The sequence below is a fragment of the Rhinopithecus bieti genome, unplaced genomic scaffold (assembly GCF_001698545.2).
Source record: "Rhinopithecus bieti isolate Rb0 unplaced genomic scaffold, ASM169854v2 scaffold_31548, whole genome shotgun sequence".
Taxonomy (NCBI): Eukaryota; Metazoa; Chordata; class Mammalia; order Primates; family Cercopithecidae; genus Rhinopithecus; species Rhinopithecus bieti.
The window spans coordinates 4,386,730-4,407,113 of NW_016814470.1; the positions used below are offsets into that span (position 1 = coordinate 4,386,730).

The 20,384-nt window shown below is 48.3% G+C and overlaps 1 protein-coding gene across 8 annotated transcripts in view; it reads right to left on the reverse strand.

The window, feature by feature from the left end:
- SMAD3 (SMAD family member 3) overlaps positions 1 to 20,384 on the reverse strand; it is a 131,912-nt gene that overhangs the window by 23,953 nt on the left and 87,575 nt on the right. For all 8 annotated transcript variants that reach the window (XR_001881305.1, XM_017851115.1, XM_017851119.1 and 5 more), the window contains 4 exons: positions 5,996 to 6,189; positions 5,699 to 5,830; positions 4,249 to 4,323; positions 455 to 505 (listed from right to left, as the gene is read on the reverse strand). Coding sequence is in view for 7 of the 8 variants with exons in the window: in XM_017851115.1 (XP_017706604.1) it covers positions 455 to 505; positions 4,249 to 4,323; positions 5,699 to 5,830; positions 5,996 to 6,189 (452 nt within the window). In the remaining variant the exon portion in view is untranslated. The remainder of the gene's footprint in view (positions 1 to 454; positions 506 to 4,248; positions 4,324 to 5,698; positions 5,831 to 5,995; positions 6,190 to 20,384) is intronic.

Consider the following 20,384-nt stretch of genomic DNA (forward strand, 5'->3'; position numbering starts at 1 on the left):
TCCTTATATGTTGCTATTTTAAGAAAAATTACATAATTGTAAGATGGAACACTCCAATAAGTATATCTGAAACAAGTCTTTAAATGTCAGGGGGCTGGAGTCTGCACGGCTGTCCATGGCTTTGCACCAAACCGCACACGTATGCTTAGCTGACCACAGACCCTCGTTCTCCTGGGCATAAGGTTTGGGGAATTTTCATTCACTCACGTCTACCGGCCTCGCCAGGGGAAATACAAACCCGGCATATGGTTGCCTTTCCTGCCACCACTGTTCTCAAGTTTCTCCGTTCTGTGGTGACCTCAGCATCACCGTAACCAGAAACCTGATGGGCTGAGCTGGGCTGAGGGTAGGCGTCAGGGGAGAGCCTTACCTTCAGGGGCCCCTCCCCACACTGGCGACTCGCCAGGGCTGCAGCTAGAGGGGGTTCCAGTTGTGTGCACCAGGAGATACTCACCCAAGTTATTATGTGCTGGGGACATCGGATTCGGGGACAGGTTTGGAGAACCTGCGAGGTGAGACACAGTTGTGAGACTTCACAAAAGATTCTTGGCCTGGAGAGCCAAATGACTAAACACTTATATGTCAAGGTGGGGTGGCTCAACACAGCAGAAAGAAAACCCTGGACGGAGCCTCCAAGTCCCAGGAGAAGGCCTATCCCATACCCTTGCCTCTCCTTTCCCTCCCTGAGCCCCAATTTCTTGTCTGGAATGAATGAATGGAGTGGATGATCTCAGGGGTCTCTTATGGTTATGATCTCAGAGGTCTCGGATGGTTTTATGATCCTAACCAAGACTCCCAGCTCAGGGCTGCTAAGTTCTCAATTAGAATAGGTGACACCTTTTTTCTTTAGCTTACACCACCTGCCCTATTAACTATGCCCTCAGGAAAATCAGAGGAGCAGGGAAGCCCTTCTCCCAAGCTGCAAAGACCCAGGAAGCAGGAGGCCAGCCCTCCCACACAGGCGGGGCTTGAGGCCTCCCCAGCATCACCAGCCATGACCTTGGTCAGAGGCTGCAGCAGCTCAGGTGCTAGAAAGATCAATTCCAGGAAACTCACAAAACTGTCTCAGAAACCCTGCAACTCAGCAAACAGACAAGAACACTTTATGCAAAAGATGATGGTGCATGTGGGAAAAAGTCTAAATCTACCTAATTCTTACTCTATTATGTTCTCTACACCTCTCAACTCCAGAGAAAAGAACTCACATGGTATCAGCCTTCAAATATAAACAGTGGACACCTTTCCAGAGCAGCATCTCCAGAGCAGCATCCTGCTCATCACCCCTCCTCTGTTCCTCTATCAAGGAGGCTGCAGAGGCCAGGCGCAATGGCTCACATCTGTAATCCCAGCACTTTAAGAGACTGAGACTGGGGGATCACTTGAGCCCAGGAGTTTGAGACCAGCCTAGGTGATATAGGGAGACCCCATCTCTACAGAAAAAAAAAAAAAAATAGCCACGAGTGGTGAAGGCTGAGGTTGGACAACTACTTGAGCCTAGGAGATAGAGGCTGTAGTGAGCCATGTTTGCAGCACCACTGCACACCAGCCTGGGCAAGAGTGAGACTCTGTTTCAGAAAATAAAAATAAAAAAGGAGGCTATTTATTTATTAACCACCCTACGAGGTCTAATTCCGCCCCATGAAATCTATCAGCCCTGAGACTGGGTCGCATCTGGCCTCAAGCGAATGCTGCCTTGCACTGTTCATGCGATCTCTTCTTTTGCCCCCAACTCAGCTGTAACCTCCTTGAGGGCAAGGGAAGAACCACGGATTTCTCCTCCTTCCCTGTCACCTCTAATGCAAAGGGGGATGTGGAATGTTCACTGAGAGAACTGAGTTACATAATCAGTCACAGGGTGTAGACAACCCCACAAGTCAGCTATGTGAGTTTGGCTCAGCCGTTTAACTTCTATGAGCCTTAATTTTTTCCGCAGGTATAAAATGAGGATACTATCATCTACTGTGTGACATGTAAAAATTAAGTGAGACTGTGCATATAAAAATGCTTACACCATGACTGCTATGTGGTAGGCACTCGATAAATGCTTGTCCCCTGTTTTGTGGTGACCTGAACCATGAGACCTAGGAAGTCCAAGGGGCCTTCTCGCAGGTCTAAAAGGGTGTGGAGGTAGGTGAGGCGACATGGGGGACAACAAGGTGACCCTCTGGCCCTGAGATGCTACCACACCCTGGGGGTCAGGGAAGCCAACCCCACGAGCAACTGGACTATCCAAGCAGGCAACTCTGAAGAATGGAGACTGAAACAGGAGAGCCCCCGCCCACCACCCACACACTGGCTGGGGTCCGCAAGTCCGGTCTGTCTCTACTTCAGATAAATCACTCATGTTCACAACAGGGCCCTGCAGGCACCCTTAATGAGAAGAAAGGAAGAAGGGAGAGGGGACAGAGAAAAGGGAAGCACAAAGGAGGAAGAGGAGGGAGAAGAAATGAGAGCTGACAGGATGAAATCTGGGCTGCTCTTTCCAATCTCCAGCCCCTCTGGTCCATGTTTGTTTGTAACAATAATCACTGTGCAAATACAGAGAGCAGCAGAGGGGGAAGAGGGAGCGCAGAGTGGGAACAAACACAGCAGCTGGAGACATGTTGCTCCGCTGGCCTGCTTCCCGTGCCTGCGCTGAATAGCTGCAAGCTTGCAGCGGTCTCTTGGCATCGGATACAGGAAGGTCTTCGATGCATTCCAGCTGGTTCACGCTGCTAGCCACTCCGCCGGGTGGGTGTGTTTCACCGGGTGTGCTCTACCCAAAAGTGCCACGATGTCCAGGCTGGATTTCAGCAACTACAACGGACATACAAGTCTCTTTCGTTCTCTCAGGAATTGCACAACCTCAGCTGGATGCGGTGTAATCCCACACTTTGGGAGGTTGAGGTGGGCGGATCACCTGAGGTCAGGAGTTTGAGACCAGCCTGGCCAACATGGTGAAACCCTGTCTCTACTAAAAATACAAAAATGAGCTGGGCATGGTGCTTCATTGCCTGTAATCCCAGCTACCCAGGAGGCTGACATGCGATAATAGCTTGAACCCAGGAGGCAGAGGTTGCAGTGAGCTGAGATTGCGCCATTGCACTCCAGCCTGGGCAATAGAGGGAGACTCCGTCTGGGGCGGGTGGGGGAAGGAACTGCACAATCTCTTCTGGGCTGTGTGCGAGGGCAGGTGGCTCCACTGTGTCTAGCGGCTCTGTGTGTACGAGGTATGTCCATCACCATCGGAATGGAACATCTGCGTGGCTCCCTCTCCCCTTCTCCCCCTCTCCCAACCACACACAACTCAGTACACATTCTATGTGGCAGCTGGGGTTCAATTCAAGAAGCTGCTGGTCTGGAGCCAATTTGGTCCTATAACAAATGATATGGGAAACATCTGGAGATGTAGCAGGAGAGAGCTAAAGCCTGCCCCTCACGGCAGGAGCACACACATCACATGTGGTTGTCACACAAAAATACTGACTTCAGGGGTCTCCACTGGTCATCAGAAGAGGCATTAGCTCCATTTAGCCTTTCCTTGCCTCCCACCTGACTTCTTGAGGTGATCGAGGCCACTCTCCACCCTGCTGCTGGTGACATCTCACTAAGTCCCAGGCCCTGCTTACAGCCTGCAGTGGTTTCCATCAGCCCTGACTAAATGCCAAGTGGTCTTGCCAGCTTGAAGGTCCATCACACTCGGACCCCTGTGTGGCGGGCCCTCCCATCTTTCTCCCCACTGGAGAGAGTGTATCCTCCAGTCATGCTGAGGTCCCTGGGCTGGACACTCTCTGGACTCCAGACACACTAAGCTCTTACTGTCCCCAGAATGCACCAGGCTCAGAACGCACCCAGAATTGCCCAACTCCCATGACTCTGCCTGGCACACCCCTTGCCCATTCTGACAGCTTGGCCAACACCTACACATCACCAAGACTCAACCTGGGGAAAAACCTGGACTGTAAGGTGCTGTTCCTCCCCAGACCAGATGAAGTGGCCCTGCTGTGAGCCTGGTGCCATGCGGCATCTTCCATCAGGGCATACACGAGATGGCCCAGTGACCGCTGGCTGTCCTGTCAATCTCCCCCATCATCTGTAGGCAGCTCGGACCCTCTTCTATGCCCTGCCCCTTGCACATCATGGTTGCTCTACAAATACTGGAGGGAGATAGGAGGGAGGGAGGGAGGGGGCGAAGAGGAAGGGATGGAAGGGCTGAACCCACCAGCTGCTAATCAGTTAAGAATAAGAGCATATCTCTGCATGACTGACCTGCGTCCATGCTGTGGTTCATCTGGTGGTCACTGGTTTCTCCATCTTCACTCAGGTAGCCAGGGGGTGGGGTCTCTGGGAATCAGAAGGAAGGAGGTCCGTTAAAAGGCCTTCACAGCTGGACTCTGAGACACCTTTTGCAAACACATCACACATGCACACCATGATGCTAGTGTCCGTGGCTGCAGGAGCTCCAGGTCTCGGAATAGAGGTTCCAGCTCTTGGTTCTGTTGTCCTCGCCCCTCTCCACCTCTGACTCCCACTTGGATCATAACTGCCTTTGCTCACGCAGGACCGGACCAACTCCCACGTCTGAAGTGTGTACTCCTAGAGCCTCCACCAGGCTAACTTCTCCTGGTCTTTCAAGGTGAGGGTTAAGCCCCACCCCCTCCTGGGAGGCGTCTGGACTTGCCTCTGCCTCACCCCTCTTTGTCCTCTGAAGACCTGCAGGCTCAGACCCACCCTCTACTATCTTCTCCTGTGCAGACCAGAGATTTGTTGTCTCTAGGGGATGTGTCCTCACTCAGCAGTTAGGTTACAAGTTCAATGGCGACAAAGACAGTGCGATCTACTTCTCTGAAACCTCCCCCAGGCCCTGACTGAAGCCCTCCAAAGTTTGCTATTTGAACAGGGAGTAGTTGACTTACCCCTGGGACGCCAGGGCTAGCCGCAAAGGATCTGAGAAGGTTGGACAGTGGGTCTCTCCTTAACACTCTGACCCAAGCACACAGGTCTGTAGCCAACCTCAGCTCAGTAAACTAACCCAGGATGAACGTCACGTCCAAATTAGCATGCTCTAAGAGGAACGCAGCAGGATTACTGCCCCAGCAAGCAAAAGTGACTAGCCCAGGGCTGCCAAGCACAGCTTTCCAGGAGTCGGAAAGTGCTGGTGATTCACACATTATTTGCATGTAAATGAGGGGCTTCTAAAAACATTTGCAGTCTTTGACAGCAAAGCCCATTTCTCCCTGCAGAGTGAAAACTCAAAGTTACTTCAATTCCCACCCAGGTTGGGGCCCCTCACCGAGGCCTGATGCCCAGGCGAATGTACAGAACCAGCTCTCCGCACTTGCTGCCTGGCCCTCAGCTCACTCCCCGCCTCTGCAGACCCCCGGTCCACTGGGGACTGAACGCCAGTCCCGGCCTCATGGGCGGTGAGAGAAACAGTGTTGCTATTTCCGCTTCCAAAATAAATGACTGCACCAAGGCCGGGCGGAAGGGTCACGCTGCTCCTCTATGCCAAGAAAAGCATCACCAGTGAGGGGGGAGCTGAGGTCATGGGTCCTCTCCCAGCAGGGATGTGGTTCTGAGTCAGGGGCCCTCAGGTCAGAGCTGTGCACAGAGAGGGGATGAACGGGGAACAGCCAGGGGGCAGAGACTGGGGCCACAGGACTGATGTCTGACCGCCGCCCCTGCCTCCCAGGCCAGCCTGCGCCGCCCACGTGCCTACCTGGAATATTGCTCTGGGGCTCGATGCCTGCGGGGAAGTTAGTGTTTTCGGGGATGGAATGGCTGTAGTCGTCCAGTGGGGGGAACTCGGCCGGGATCTCTGTGTGGCGTGGCACCAACACAGGAGGTAGAACTGTCCGGGGGGAGACAGAGCAGAGGTGGCTCAGTGTCGATGCCAGACCAGCACCAAAGTCCCCGCACCCCCAAGTGCACCACAGACCCTCGGGGGGGTGGGGGGTCGGGGGAGAGGTGATGACCCCGGCACCTGCTGTCCCCATAGGCGGGCCAGGCAGCATACCTGGTGTCTCTACTCTCTGGTAGTGGTAGGGATTCACGCAGACTTCGTCCTTCTTCATATTGAAGGCGAACTCACACAGCTCCATGGCCCGCAGCTCATGGTGGCTGTGCAGGTCCGGCCATCGCCACAGGCGGCAGTAGATGACATGAGGGAGCCCCTTCCGATGGGACACCTGCAACCGGCCATCCAGGGACCTGCCGGGACGGGGAGGGGCGGAAAGAGAGGGAAATGTGGATTGCCCGTGCTTTCTGCAGAGTCCGGCCTCCCACTTTCAGACACTGGGAAAGCTCTCCCTCCCCTCATTTTTCCCAGATCCAGAGGTCCAGGAGATCAGAGCACTGCTAACTGTAAGTGCTGGGAGGGATCTCAGGAGAAGACAACAAAGGCCCCCTGTGAGGAGCCCCAGCTGGCAGAACAGGCCTCGTCCACCAGTTCCCGGTGGGTTCCCCAACTTTGTACTGCTGTTCAGGGAGCTGCGTTCCACGGGAAGGGCCCGCACTTCACTTGTGCTTGGAAAAGGTCCAGGAGCCACTCATCGGCCTCCTACACAGCCCAGAGGTGTGGAGAGGGGACAGGGCTGAGGAGGACAATGAGAGTTCTTTAGGCACAGATATGGGGACTACAGTGATCCAAAGAAGAGTGACAAAGTACACAGGCTGCCTCCCCTCATTCACCCAGGTCTTCCCTTGCACATTAGAAAGTCAGAGGGAGAAAAGAAAACTTGCCTTTCCTCCTTTCTCTCTTTTTTTTTTTTTTTGAGATGGAGTCTTGCCCTGTCACCCAGGCTGGAGTGCAGTGGCACCATCTTGGCTCACTGCAAGCTCCATCTCCCAGGTTCACGCCATTCTCCCGCCTCAGCCTCCCGAGTAGCTCCCACCACTACGCCCAGCTAATTTTGTTTTTGTATTTTTAGTAGAGACGGGGTTTCATCATGTTAGCCAGTATCTAGTAGGTATACAAATAGTTTTTCAATGAAAGAACAGACCCATTCTAGCCCTGCAGTTCAAAACCTTGTGATCTGCCTGCCTCGGCCTCCAAAAGTGCTAGGATTTCAGGCGTGAACCACCACACCCTGCCCCTCCTTTCTCTCTTTCTTAGTTATTTGTGGTGAGCAGGGAGGCAAAGGGGGAAATTAAAGGGATTTTTTTTTTTTTTTTTTTTTACTTTTGATACAGAGTCTTGCTCTGTCACTCAGGCTGGAGTGCCGTGGCGTGATCTCGGCTCACTGCAACCTCCACCTCCCAGGCTCAAGTGATCTTCCCAGCTCAGCCTCCCAAATAGCTGGGACTGCAGGTGCACACTACTGTGCCCACCTACAGTGGGCCAGTGCCATGACCCTGTGTGAACCATGTCTTCTATGCCAAGCAGCTATGACCTGGTGCCCTTACCTCTCAAGCCAGGCCAAAGTGTGGTCCCTGACCAGCAGCAGAGGTTCAGGGAAGTTTGTTAAAAATGTACACTCTCATTGCCTACCCCAACCTACTAAATCAGAATCTTTCCCTTTGTGAAATCCCCAGGTGATGTGCATGACAAGAGTCTGGGTGGCCTACAGGAAAGGACGACTGGGGAGCTCGGGTGGCAAAAGCATCATCAGCTATGGGCAAGGCGGGGAAGCAGAAGGTTTCCGGAGGGACGTACAACTTCAGATAGTGTCTGATATTAGGTGAGGAGGTGCCACTAAAATGGAGTCCCTTATTTAGCACATATTTAATGAGAACCTATTATGTGTGGCAATAAGGATACAGTGGTAAGGAAAGAGACTTCACTGTGAGAAAAGGTTGGCAAAGCGGTCCCTGTCTGCATGGACCTTCCACTCCCCTGGGCAAGACTGACATTAATCAAATACTCACCGAAACCACTTTGGGAGGCCAAGGTGGGTGGATCGCTTGAGATCAGGAGTTCAAAATCAGCCTGGCCAACAAGGTGAAACCCTGTCTCTGCTAAAAGTACAAAAATCAGCCAAGCGTGGTGGTGCGTGCCTGTAATCCCAGCTACTCAGGAGGCTGAGGCAGGAGAATCACTTGAACGCGGGAGGGGGAGGTTGTAGTGAGCCAAGATCGTGCCACTGCACTCCAGCCTGGGCAACAGAGCAAGACTCCGTTTCAAACAATCATCACCATCATCACAGAAACCTACAATGACACGCAATGAAAGTGTCCTGAAGGAAAATAACAGGGAACTCCAAGAGTGTATGACCATGGCACCCCACTTTGCTAAAGGGTTGGACAGGGCATCTCAGAGGAGGTGATGGTTGACCTGAAGGCCTAAAGGGTAAGTAAGAACCAACCAGGCAAACGGGTGCAGGAGAAGGGCCGTACAAAGAGAGGGAAGGGCACACGCAAAGGCCCTGTGGAAAGTGGAAAACATAGTGAGGCCGGAAGAACAGAATGAAAGCCAGAGGGACTGGAGAGGCGATCGTGAGAGCAAGCTGGCTCAAGACGAGGCTGGGGAGGCAGGCAGGGCTACTCTGCAGGGCCCTGAAGGCCATGATAAAGGGTTCTCCTGTGTTCTAAAAGCAGTACGTAGCCTCTGAGATGTGCAAGTGGGCTGTGCATATGTGTGAAAGAGACAGGCCCTGTGGAACTCTGGCTACATGTGACCAACAGACTGGGGGTAGCAGGGATAGAAGTGGGGAGCCGATGAGATGGATGCTCATGAGTCACAGGTACCCCATTAAGAGGCAGGACTGCTCTTTCTTCAAGGAGGCCCACCCTAGGACGCTGCCAGTCAGTGCCATAATTTTTCTAGTAGCTGGGCAGGGCTGGCAGTGAGACATTTGCAAGCTTTCCCTCTGTGCCTTCTTATGACCGAGGGCACCCATTTGCCTGAATACACAGAATTCATGGGCACTCTGTGAAGGAGGGGCTGACCAGATGCCACCAACAGCACCAACCAAAGAGAGAAACAGAGGGATCCAATCGCACTCTCCAAGCCACTGGCCTGGGAAGGGGAAAGGACAGACAAAGGTCATAGCTGGGCTTGGTCACAGGAACTGACCCGGAGCTGCTGACTAAGGGCATCTCGAAGGATGTAATTACCTTCCTCCCGTGGGGCCCCAGAACAAGGAAGCCCCACAGCTGAAAAACAGTAATTACCAGGCAGATCGAGAGGACAGCCTGGGACTCGTCCCTGAAGTATAAAAGGAGGACTGGCGGATGTGGAGTCATAAGACCTGGGGTCAAGGAGGGTTCTACTCTCCTAGCTGGGAGACACTGGGCAGCTCATGAGCTTCCTAGGACACTCAGTTGTCTTGTCTATAAAATGGGGTATTCTCCTGCCCCCCGACCTCCTGAAGCTTGGTTTCCATTTGAAAGTGCTTCGTAAACACCCACAAATTAGCATTATTATTCTACATCACAGCAGATACTCCCCAAACCCAGCTCTGGACAAGCAGGGTGAGTTGGGGGTTGAACAGGAATAAAAAGGAGAGTGGGAAGTAATTATTCAGCTGTTCTCCTTCTCCTGCAAAGCCACTGAGTGCCCACAGATTAGGGAAGTGGCCACACTTGCTCTTCAGTGTTTGACAAAAGTTCCAAAAAAGGGCCAGCTGGACATCATAGCCTCCTCTGCAAGAGAAGGCCTTGGAGAAAAGCTCAGGCCGGCAGCAGGAGAGAATGAGGCTGTGGAGGTAAGCTCCATCTGGGTGATAGAAGTGGGTGGCCTTTCTGCCTTAAAAGTAATATTAACCATACATGAATTACTTTGATATTTATTACATTTCTAAAAGCAAGGGAGCTACAGTAATCAAGGCAGTATGATAATGGCACGAGGACTGACAAACGGATCAATGGACCCTAACAGAGTCCAGAAATAATTACATATATATGGACAACTGGCTTCAACAAAGGTCCAAAGACAATCTAGTGGAACAAGGACAGTCTTTTCAACAAATGGTGATGTAACAACTGGATATGTAAAAAAGATAATCTTCAAACTACACATTGTACCCTATACAAAAACAAACTGAAGTGAAACTTAAAACTCTAAAACTTCTAGAAGAAAACAGGAGAAAATCTTTGTGACTTTTGGGATACACAATGATTTCTCAACTACTACACAAAAAAGCACTTCATTTAAAAAAAAAAAAATCACACCGCATCAAAATTTAAGCTTCTGGTCTTTGAAAGACACTGTTAAAGGAATAAAAAAGCAAGCACTAACTGGGAGAAAATATTTGCAAAGCATACATCTGATAATAGACCTTTTTCTAGAACTCTGAAAACTCAATATTAACAATTCAATCTTTTCAAAAAGAGGTATGATTTGAACAGACACTACCCAGAAAGATATGAAGGCAAGAAGCATATGAAAAGATGCTTGAGAATATTGGTCATTAGAGAGGCACAAATTAAAACTATGAGATAGGACTACATACTTATTGGAATGGCTAAAATTTAAAAGCCTGATCATGCCATGTGTTGGCAAGGCTGTGGAGCAACTGGAACTCCCTTCCACCGCTGGTGCAAATGTAAAATGGTACAACTATTTTGGAAAACAGCTTGGAAGTTCCTTTCTAAAATATTTTATTTTGGGGGATATGCAGTAGCTATACTTATTTATAGGGTAACTTGCGATATTTTGATACAAGCATACAATGTGTAATGATCAAATCTGGGTAATTGGGATATTCATCCCTCAAACATTTGGAAGTTTCTTAAAAAGCTAAAAAACCACCGGGCGCGGTGGCTCAAGCCTGTAATCCCAGCACTTTGGGAGGCCGAGACGGGCGGATCACGAGGTCAGGAGATCCAGACCATCCTGGCTAACACGGTGAAACCCCGTCTCTACTAAAAAAAATACAGAAACTAGCCGGGCGAGGTGGCGGGTGCCTGTAGTCCCAGCTCCTCAGGAGGCTGAGGCAGGAGAATGGCGTAAACCCGGGAGGCGGAGCTTGCAGTGAGCTGAGATCTGGCCACTGCACTCCAGTCTGGGCGACAGAGCGAGACTCTGCCTCAAAAAAAAAAAAGCTAAAAAACCATAAGCCTACCATATGATCCACCATTCCACTTCAAAGTATTTACCCAAGAGAAATAAAAGTCTATGTCCAAAGACTTGTACATGAATGTAATAGCCCCAAATTGAAAACTACTCCACGTGTATTAACAGACGAATGAGCTATAACATATCCATACAAAGAAATACAACTCAGTACTAAAAAAGGATGAACTACTGATACACGCAACACTATGAATGAATCTAAATTAATGCTGCTGCGTGAAAGAAGCCAGGCATGATTATGTTCATGTAAAATTATAAGGTAATTTAGACTAAAGTAAAAGGCACACTAATCTTAATCTAGTGACAGAAAGCAGGGATCAGTCATTGCCTGGGGACAGAGGGAGTTACAGGGAGGGAGTAGGGATTGGAGGGAGCAATTGCCAAGGTGCACTTAGAAACTTTTTTGGGGGTAAAGGTTATGTTTATTCTCTTACTGCTATGGTGGTTTTACAGGTATATACATATATCAACATTTGTCATAGTGCACACTTTATATATGCATGGCTTATTATTTATAAATTATACCACCATTCCAAAAAAAGGCAATGGATTTAATAAGCCTGAGTTTAAATACTGACTCAGTACTTGCTAATTGTACAAATTTGAAAAAAATCATTTAGTGTCTTGGTCTTAATATTTTTCATCTGAAACGCTGGCTGGACACGGTGGCTCACACTTGTAATCCCAGCATTTTGAGAGGCCAAGGCAGGTGGATCACTTGAGCCCAGGAGTTCGAGACCAGTCTGGCCAACATGGTTAAACTCCATCTCTACAAAAAACAGAAAAATTAGCTGGGCGTGGTGACCCACGCCTATAGTCCCAGCTACTCGGGAGGCTGAGATGGGAGGATCATTTGAACCCAGGAGGTTGAGGCTGCAGTGAGCTGTGACTGCACCACGGCACTCCAGCCTGGGTGACAGAGTGAGAACCCGTCTCAAAAAAAAAAAAAATTCTTTTCCCCAGAGGGATAAAATTTAAAAATGAAATATTAGTAAGAACACTCAATATTAACAATCAATTTTTTCAAAAAAGAGATATATGATTTGAATGGACACTACCCAGAAAGATGTTCCAGAAAGTGGCAGGAATCTATTGTCAGTATTGTCATGTTACCATTACTGCCTCTTTACTATGATAGTGCCCGGCAAAGAGTAAGGAACACAGTAGGTCCTCAACAACATATCTCTTTCCCTGCTTCGGCCATCTGGGTGCACAGCCAGGAGGGTCACAGTGAGTCCTCATGTCTGTCTGGTGCTTTAAATTTTCACAAGGCTTCTGTGTTCCTTATCTCAGATCATCCTCACCACAACACTGTGTGGCTAATAAGGCACATCTTACAATGGTCCCACCTCACTGTATACCCATACCCTGGAGAGGCAAAGTGCATGTCACAGGATCACACAGCAGTCTGTATCAGGGCCATGCCAAGTGGCCAGCACTCCTGGCTCCCAGGTTGGGTTCTGATGGCAAGGAGACAGGCACCTCTCACTCTCCAGCTCGCAAGCACACGACCACCAATCTGGCTTGGCAGTATTTTCTAAAAGTCATCTGGACCCTGCTCCTCCGGGCCATGCAATTCCCAAACTCATAACAGGGACGGCATCTCATTTACTTCTTATGCATCAGCGACAACTCTTCTTGGTTCGGAGTCTGGGCTGCCCAGAGCCCTGGCATTGTTCCTTCTTTCTCCCTCTGCCCCACTCAAAATATATAGCAATGCTTACCAAAATAATAAGAGCGAATTTGGAGTTTCAGCTGCTGGATTTAATATAGCTGATGTGTCCAGAACACACCCTCCCAAGCCTTATAGGGCACTGGGCCCACTAAGTAAATCCAATAAATAAGTCTTAATTCTGAGCTGATGTTACCATAAATATGCTTGGTTGCAGAAAATGGTCTATTTATGACCCACTCTTCTCCCTGGCCCAGCCCTTCCTCCCAGCCCAAAACCAGCTGCCGGCATTAGGAGTACACAGTCCCAGGAACCTGCCGCTGGGCCTCCTCCCCGTTTATGACTGAGATCTCTCCCACACCCACTGGCTTCCTGATGACAGACCCCCAAAGGTCTTTCGCTAGCAACTCCCTCAGGTTCCTCTGACAGAAGGTTTTAATCCTTAAATATATTCTTCCCTAGCAGAACAATTTCCTGTTACAGGAAATTAGGTTTCCTCCCATTGGCTTCAAGTGGGACCTGTAAAGTATCCCAAAATGGTGGTGAGAGCCACAGCCAAGGATGCGGCCATGCCAGAGCCCAAAGCCGATGGCGCAGGTGAAGCCTGCCAGAGTGCACCCCAAGGAGAGAGGGTGGGGCTGGGGCCCACCTCATGCCAAGGGTTACTCACATCTGCACTTCCACCCATCAGCCACTCAGCCATCTGTGGAACAACACAGAGGCTGGGAGAAGGTGAGGAGCAGAGTACGTAAGTTCCAGAAACATGCCAAGATATATTCAGCACTAACAATGTGCCAGGCACACAACTGCTATGTGAGCACGCAGAAATGGCAATACCCCCAGGACCCTCGCCCAGCTCAGAGAACTCAGGAGGCTTGCCCAAGGTCATATACCTTGTAAACGGCAGAGCCAGGTTTCAAACCCAGACCAGGGCTGAAACACGGGAGATAGAGGCAGGTAGGATGAACAGCGCTTTTTCTGTTATCCCATGCTGCATCACCATTATTAAAAGTGACCATTCAGCCGGGCGCGGTGGCTCATGACTGTAATCCCAGCACTTTGGGGGGCCGAGGTGGGTGGATCACCTGAGGTCAGGAGTTCAAGACCAGCCTGGCCAACATGATGAAATGCCGTCTCTACTAAAAACACAAAACTTCGCTGGGCACGGTGGTGTGTGCCTGTAATCCCTGCTACTTGGGTGGCTGAGGCAGGGGAACTGCTTGAGCCCGGGAGGTGGAGGGTGCAGTGAGCCAAGACTACACCATTGCACTCCAGCCTGGGTGACAGAGTGAGACTCCATCTCGGAAACAAAAAAAAAGGTGACCATCCATCAATCACCGCATAGTTATTGAACACCTACCATATCCCAAGCACTGTGCCAGTTAACTGGGCCAAAGAAGTGAACAAAGAGTAAATTTGTTAACATTATCATATTTCAGTTGAAACCTATTTTATTTAATACACACATATGCTCTTACTACTGAACCTTCTAGTCACTTTCAGACAAACTTTCTTTTTCAACTTGCCCATTGAGTAGTAATAGTAACAACAGAGGTGGAAGTGACTGCTGCTATGTACCAGGTACTGTGTTGGCCACTTGATGACTGTGACAGAGTAAATTAGTCACCCCTCTCTGCAGCCACACTTTCTGCTCTGTGGCTCTGCCACTCCTCCTACCATGGGTGGCATGTATTTTGTCCCTTGACTTTGGGGTAGACTATTGACTTGTATTGGCCAGTGGAATGTGAGCAGAAGGGACAGACTGCCATTGTATGTCTTTGCCTGTCCTCTTGTACCTCTGCCATCATCATGGGACCTCCCTCCTCTCCCACCTGCCCACCCCCAGGCAGCTACTGCCCCATACGCTGGGCCCAGAAATGAAAACACGTGGAACAGACCTAAGCCAAATCTGTAGCAAGGAACCAAGCCCAGGTGAGCCACAGAAGCATGAGTAAGCATAAACAATGGATTTAAGCTGCTGGGTTTTTAGAGTGCTTTGTTACGCAACACTTAGCTGACTGATGCACTGACTCCACCACCAGTTTTCCCAATAAACTTGCAAGTATCATTATCTCCATAGATGGATTGAGAAACAGAGCACCTGGGAGGTTACCCAACTTTCCTAACTTTTCCCAGACTTAATATAACGTGAAGCCAGGCTGTGTAACTCAGATTCTTCTCCCTAATTTTAAATGGGGCATAGCCCTATGCCCAGATCTTGAATACAATACCAGGATAAGACTTAACCATTTCAGAAGGAGGCTTTGGAGTCAATTTGCATAAAATATGAACTTACCCCCAAATACTCATCTAGTATTCATTTTTTAAAGTAGCCCCAAATAGCACACTCATAACCCAAAAACCAAACCTCTAGTGTACATTTCACCTCAATTTATTCTGTATCTAGATATTTCCCCTCTGCTATGTTTAATGGAAAAAAAGGAGCTGTTTTAGATCTCGGGGTTGCCAATGAATGCCCTGAAGCCACACTGATACATACACACATGTTCCCAGAACATACATGCTGCAACAGATATCCCCATCTGCCCTCATAGTTTCACATCCTCCCCATCTCTTTCCCTTTGACAGCAATCAAGCTACCCTACTATTCCTGTGTTCACTCACCTGCAATTAATTTTTTTTTTTTTTTGAGATGGAGTTTCACTCTTGTCACCTAAGCTGGAGTGCAGTGGCACGATCTTGGCTCAATGCAACTTCCGCCGCCCGGGTTCAAGCGATTCTCCTGCCTCAGCCTCCTGAGTAGCTGCAATTACAGCTGCCCACCACCACATCCAGCTAAATTTTTGTATTTTTAGTAGAGACAGGGTTTCACCATATTGGCCAGGCTGGTCTTGAACTCCTGACCTGTGATCTACCCGCCTCGGCCTCCCAAAATGCTGGGATTACAGGCGTGAGCCAACGCACCCGGCCTAAAATCTTTATACTCTACTTAAATTTTGCATTCTACGTGGGTTTTATCTTTTTTTCTGGTTCAAAATGAAAGCAAGACTTGAGTGACTTCAAGTTTGGATGACGTGCTCATTCCATCAGACCTTCTGGGAAGGCAGAAAAAAATTCTGCTGGTGGCTTGAAAGTCTCCTTGCCTCGGTTCCATTTGGTCTTTGAACTGTAAGCTCACCCTGAGAGCTCTCTTTCTGCTGCTCTTTAATACGCAAGTATTAGAACATGCCTTTCTTTCTGCCATGCAATGGACCGCCCCCAGATAACTGCTTAGTAAAGGAACAAATAAGAAAGCCCTGAAAACACTGTCTGCCAAGAGGGATGTTTGATTTGGGGGTTCACTCATTCCCTTTGGTACACACAGTCAAATCCAAAGCATCCTTTGTCCTGGGGAGGAGTTCTTCAGGGAGTTATGGATCCAGTCCCCTGGGTCCATGTGACAAACCACAAAGGCCCAATGTTCAGAAAACAAAATGTCCTGGTGAGGCGACACTCTGGCTAACTCTACGTCTGCCTGAAAACTCACTTTGGAGAACTGTGACGGCTGACCCTTGAGGAACCTTGAGGGTACCTGGTCCAATCCCTTCATTTTGGGGTTAAGGAAACAGACTCTGATGCATTAATAAGATCCTTGTTCAAGGTCACTCAGCAAATTACTGCAGCATGAGAAGGAGGCCTCGCAATTGCCTCTTTCCTTGCAACCAAGCTGGTATAGCCAACGTTCTTGCCAATGATGTTTACAAAACACATGTGAGTCTACTTTCCTACTTTGGTAAGTTAAGAACAGCAAGACAATTTTTTCTTTGTTGTATTGAATCTTAAGTTGCCTGAAGGTCTTTAAGATCACAAGTGTTTTCTGTTTTTTAAAAAGAGACTGAGCAGTTGTTGACTCTGGTTGAAAGACCTATAATTTGATTATATTATGATTAGCAGTAGTAAAAAAAAATTAGCCTATAATTGTAATTTTCTGAAGCTTGAAATCAAAGAGTTACAAACAAAAGGAACTCAGGATGTACACTGAATACACTACACCCCCGGCATTTTCAAAGATTTTTAAAACTGTTGTTGTTTATTTAAACTCCATTTCCAACATTAGCCTGTTCTTTCTATTTGGTGCCACAAAGAAATCTAGTGAGGTCAAGTATGTGGTTGGCCAGGTTCTAGATAATTGAGGTCTCACTGCAAGTTCTACTACAGTGACCATGTGCTCTGTCTCTAGCTGAGTTTCCCGAGTGTTCTTAACAAGTTCTGTAAGTATACTAAGTATATTTTTGAATGTTCCAGTTTAGATTGGCCATGAAGAGCTGAAGACAGAATTTCACAACCCTTGATACCAGTCACTAAAACATTTCCACCAAGAACAACTCAATTTTCATCTGAACTTATAAATGGTCAATATCTAGTATTTCAGGCATGAATGCTGCCAGTCTGGGGGAAACCAAATAAAATGCCAGGCTGCAGCCCCCTATGCCATCCTCCAGACCAGCAGCTGGCCGCTTCTTCACTTCTCCCCATTATATTTAGTCCTCTCTTTCCCCCTGCTAGTTCTCCAGAGCAGCCAGCTCAAGTCCATGACAAGTGCCCCAGGCAGATTGGGCAGCCTGGGCAGGAGCTACAGAAGTTGCAGGAGGCTCCTGGGCAGATCCTTGAAGGAGGAAGCCAGGAAACACTTTGCCTTATCCTTGGGAGCACTGGACTCCACTGGAAACACACAAAGATTGCCTAGACCTTGGGCCATCCCACCTCCCAAGGGCCATGGGTGGGCACAGAATGTGTACTTTCTGGAAAAGAAGGTTGGTTACTGGAGAAAGTTCAGCTTGATGATAATTATCTGTAAAGCAGGCAGACACCAAGAACTTTTCAACCTTGGGCTATGGATTTGGCGAGGCCCAGAGTTTCTCAATGTTGGCACTACTGATGTTTTGGGCTAGATAATCTTTGTTGGGGGCTGGGGGGTTGTCCTGTATAGAAACATGTATAGAATGTTTAACAGCATGTCTGGCCTCCTCCACTAGACGCAGGTAGGCCGCCCACCTGCAGCTACGACAACTGAAAAAAAAAACACCTCTAAACATTGCCAAATGTCCCCTGGGGGCAAATCTGCTCTCTTCCCTCCCCTTGAGATCCCCCTAGGCTAAGGAAATGCGCTGAGATAAGCAAGATGGGGGTAAACAGAAGCAATTTTCCCCCCTACTGAGACAGAGTTTGGCTCCTTTCGTTCTGCTCACTGCAACCTCCAGTTCAGGTGACTCTCCTGCCTCAGCCTCCTGTGTAGCTGGGATTACAGGCATGCGCCACCACACCTGGCTAATTTTTGTATTTTTAGTAGAGATGGGGTTTCACCATTGTGGTCAGGCTAGTCTCAAATGCCTGACCTCAGGTGATCCACCTGCCTCAGCCTCCCAAAGTGCTTGGATTACAGGCGTGAGCCACAGCGCCTGGCCAAACAGAAGCAATTTACACCTCAGAGCAAGCGTTTACCCAGCACTTCTCACTCACTAACTCATTGGATAAAGGGATCCTGCAGGCTGAGTATCACCACTCCCATTTTACAGATGAAAAATTTTTGATGCTGAGTGGCTTGCCCAAAGTCATCCAGGATCAGCAAGGAATAGTGTCTGGGCTTGAACCTAGATGTTACACTCCAAACTCAGTTCCCTATGACTACAAAGCACACTAGGTTTAAATCAGCAGAGATTCTCTTTTGGCTCTGGTGAGAGCCCCTCCCTTCCCCCATGCAAAGATGGTTAAATATTGAAGGAGGAGGAGGAGCAGAGTGTTTAGGGCTTTTCTATTTAATAGCTTTGGTCTTCACAAACTTTTTTCTCCAAGCACCAAGTTGATGGGGATTGTTTTTCTTGAGTGTCAGCAGGCTCATAGAACTTTCAAGTCCCAAATAAAAGATGCTACAAAGATCGGAACTGGTCTGTGACTACTGGAAGAAAGGGAAAAGTTGCCAGGCTTCACAGAATCTTCTGGGGGACCATTTCACTCTGCTGAAAATTAGGCCTGAAGATGGTTTCTGTTTTTTTAAGAGGTCACTCATGGACCCATTCAGCATACTCATAGCCCTTGGCAATGTTCTGATGGGCTTAAGGCAAAAGCGGACCTCACCTCAGCTTTCATTAAAATCTCTCACCCCCAAAGCTGACCTCCAACAATACAGGGAGCTTGAAATGGAGTCACAAAGCCAGGTGTGTTTAGACCCATCTTCTCACTCCAGGTGATCTGGGCCTCTCGCTTGGCAGTGGGCCTGTTCATGAAGCCAACACTTAAGAGTCTCTCTGTTTCCAAAGTGCTTTGGGGAATCAAATTAATTTGCATTGTCAGTTTGAGGGAGAAGAAAATAAAATGCCCATAGAACAGAAAGGATTCCTTCATTCTAGGACAATATGATGATCCATTTGGTGGAACAAAAAATGAGTATTTAGGTAAAAACATGTATCAGCCCCAAAACTCTAACTTTGTAAAAATAGAAAAGAAGATACTAGAGGCTGAAAAGGGGAGAGGGAATAGAGGGATGGGGAGAGACCTGTTAAAGTCCTCAAAATTACAGCTAAAGAGGAGAAATCAGTTCTGGTGTCCTGTACCACTGTAGGATGATTATACTAAACAATCATATATTAGACAGTTTCAAATAGCTAGCAATCATATATTACAATATTATTACATAGTTTACAATTATGTAATATACGATTGTTACTATATATAATCATATATTACATAGTTTCAAACAGGAGGATATTGAATACTTATATAGTAACATAGTAACAATCATATATTACATAATTTCAAATAGGATATTGAACACTTTCAACACAAAGAAATGATAAATGCTTGATATGATGGAGATGCTAATTAACTTGATGTGATCACCATAATGACATTAATATGCATCAAAACATCACTGTGTATCCCATGAATATGGACAATTATTTGTCAATTTTTAAAAAATCAATATGCTTCAAAAACTCTAACTTTGGAGAGAAAGGTTAAAAGGGAAAATGGACTGGGCGCGGTGGCTCAGGCCTGCAATCCCAGCATTTTGCGAGGCCGAGGCGGGTGGATCACAAGGTCAGAAGTTCGAGACCAGCCTGGCCAACATAGTGAAACCCTGTCTCTACTACAAATACAAAAATTAGCCGGGCATGGTGGTACACACCTGTTGTCCCAGCTGCTCAAGAGGCTAAGGCAGGAGAATGGCTTGAACCCAGGAGGTGGGGGGTTGCGGTGAGCCAAGATCATGCCACTGCACTCCAGCCTGGGCAACAGAGAGAGACTCCATCTCAAAAATAAATAAATAAATAAAAGGGAAATTGGGGAGAAACAGCTATTGGAGACTGTGAGATAATGGTCTCATCTTAGACCCTCTTCCCCAAAGAAAAGAAAAGAGGCTTAGAGGAGGCAAGGCAGAATGAAACACAGATCTGGGCCCTCCACTAATACATGAATGTCTTAAGACTGAGAAATAAGGCCTGGTGTGGTGGCTCACATCTGTAATCCCAGCACTTTGGGAGGCCAAGGTGGGCGGATCACCTGAGGTCAGGAGTTCAAGACCAACCTGGCCAACATGGCAAAACCCCGTCTCTACTAAAAATACAAAAAAATTAGCCAGGCATGGTGGCGGACACCTGTAATCCCAGCTACTGAGGAGACTGAGGCACAAGAATCACTTGAATCTGGGAGGTGGAGGTTGCAGTGAGCTGTGATTGTGCCACTGCACTCTAGCCTGGGCGGCAGAGCGAGACTCCATCTCAA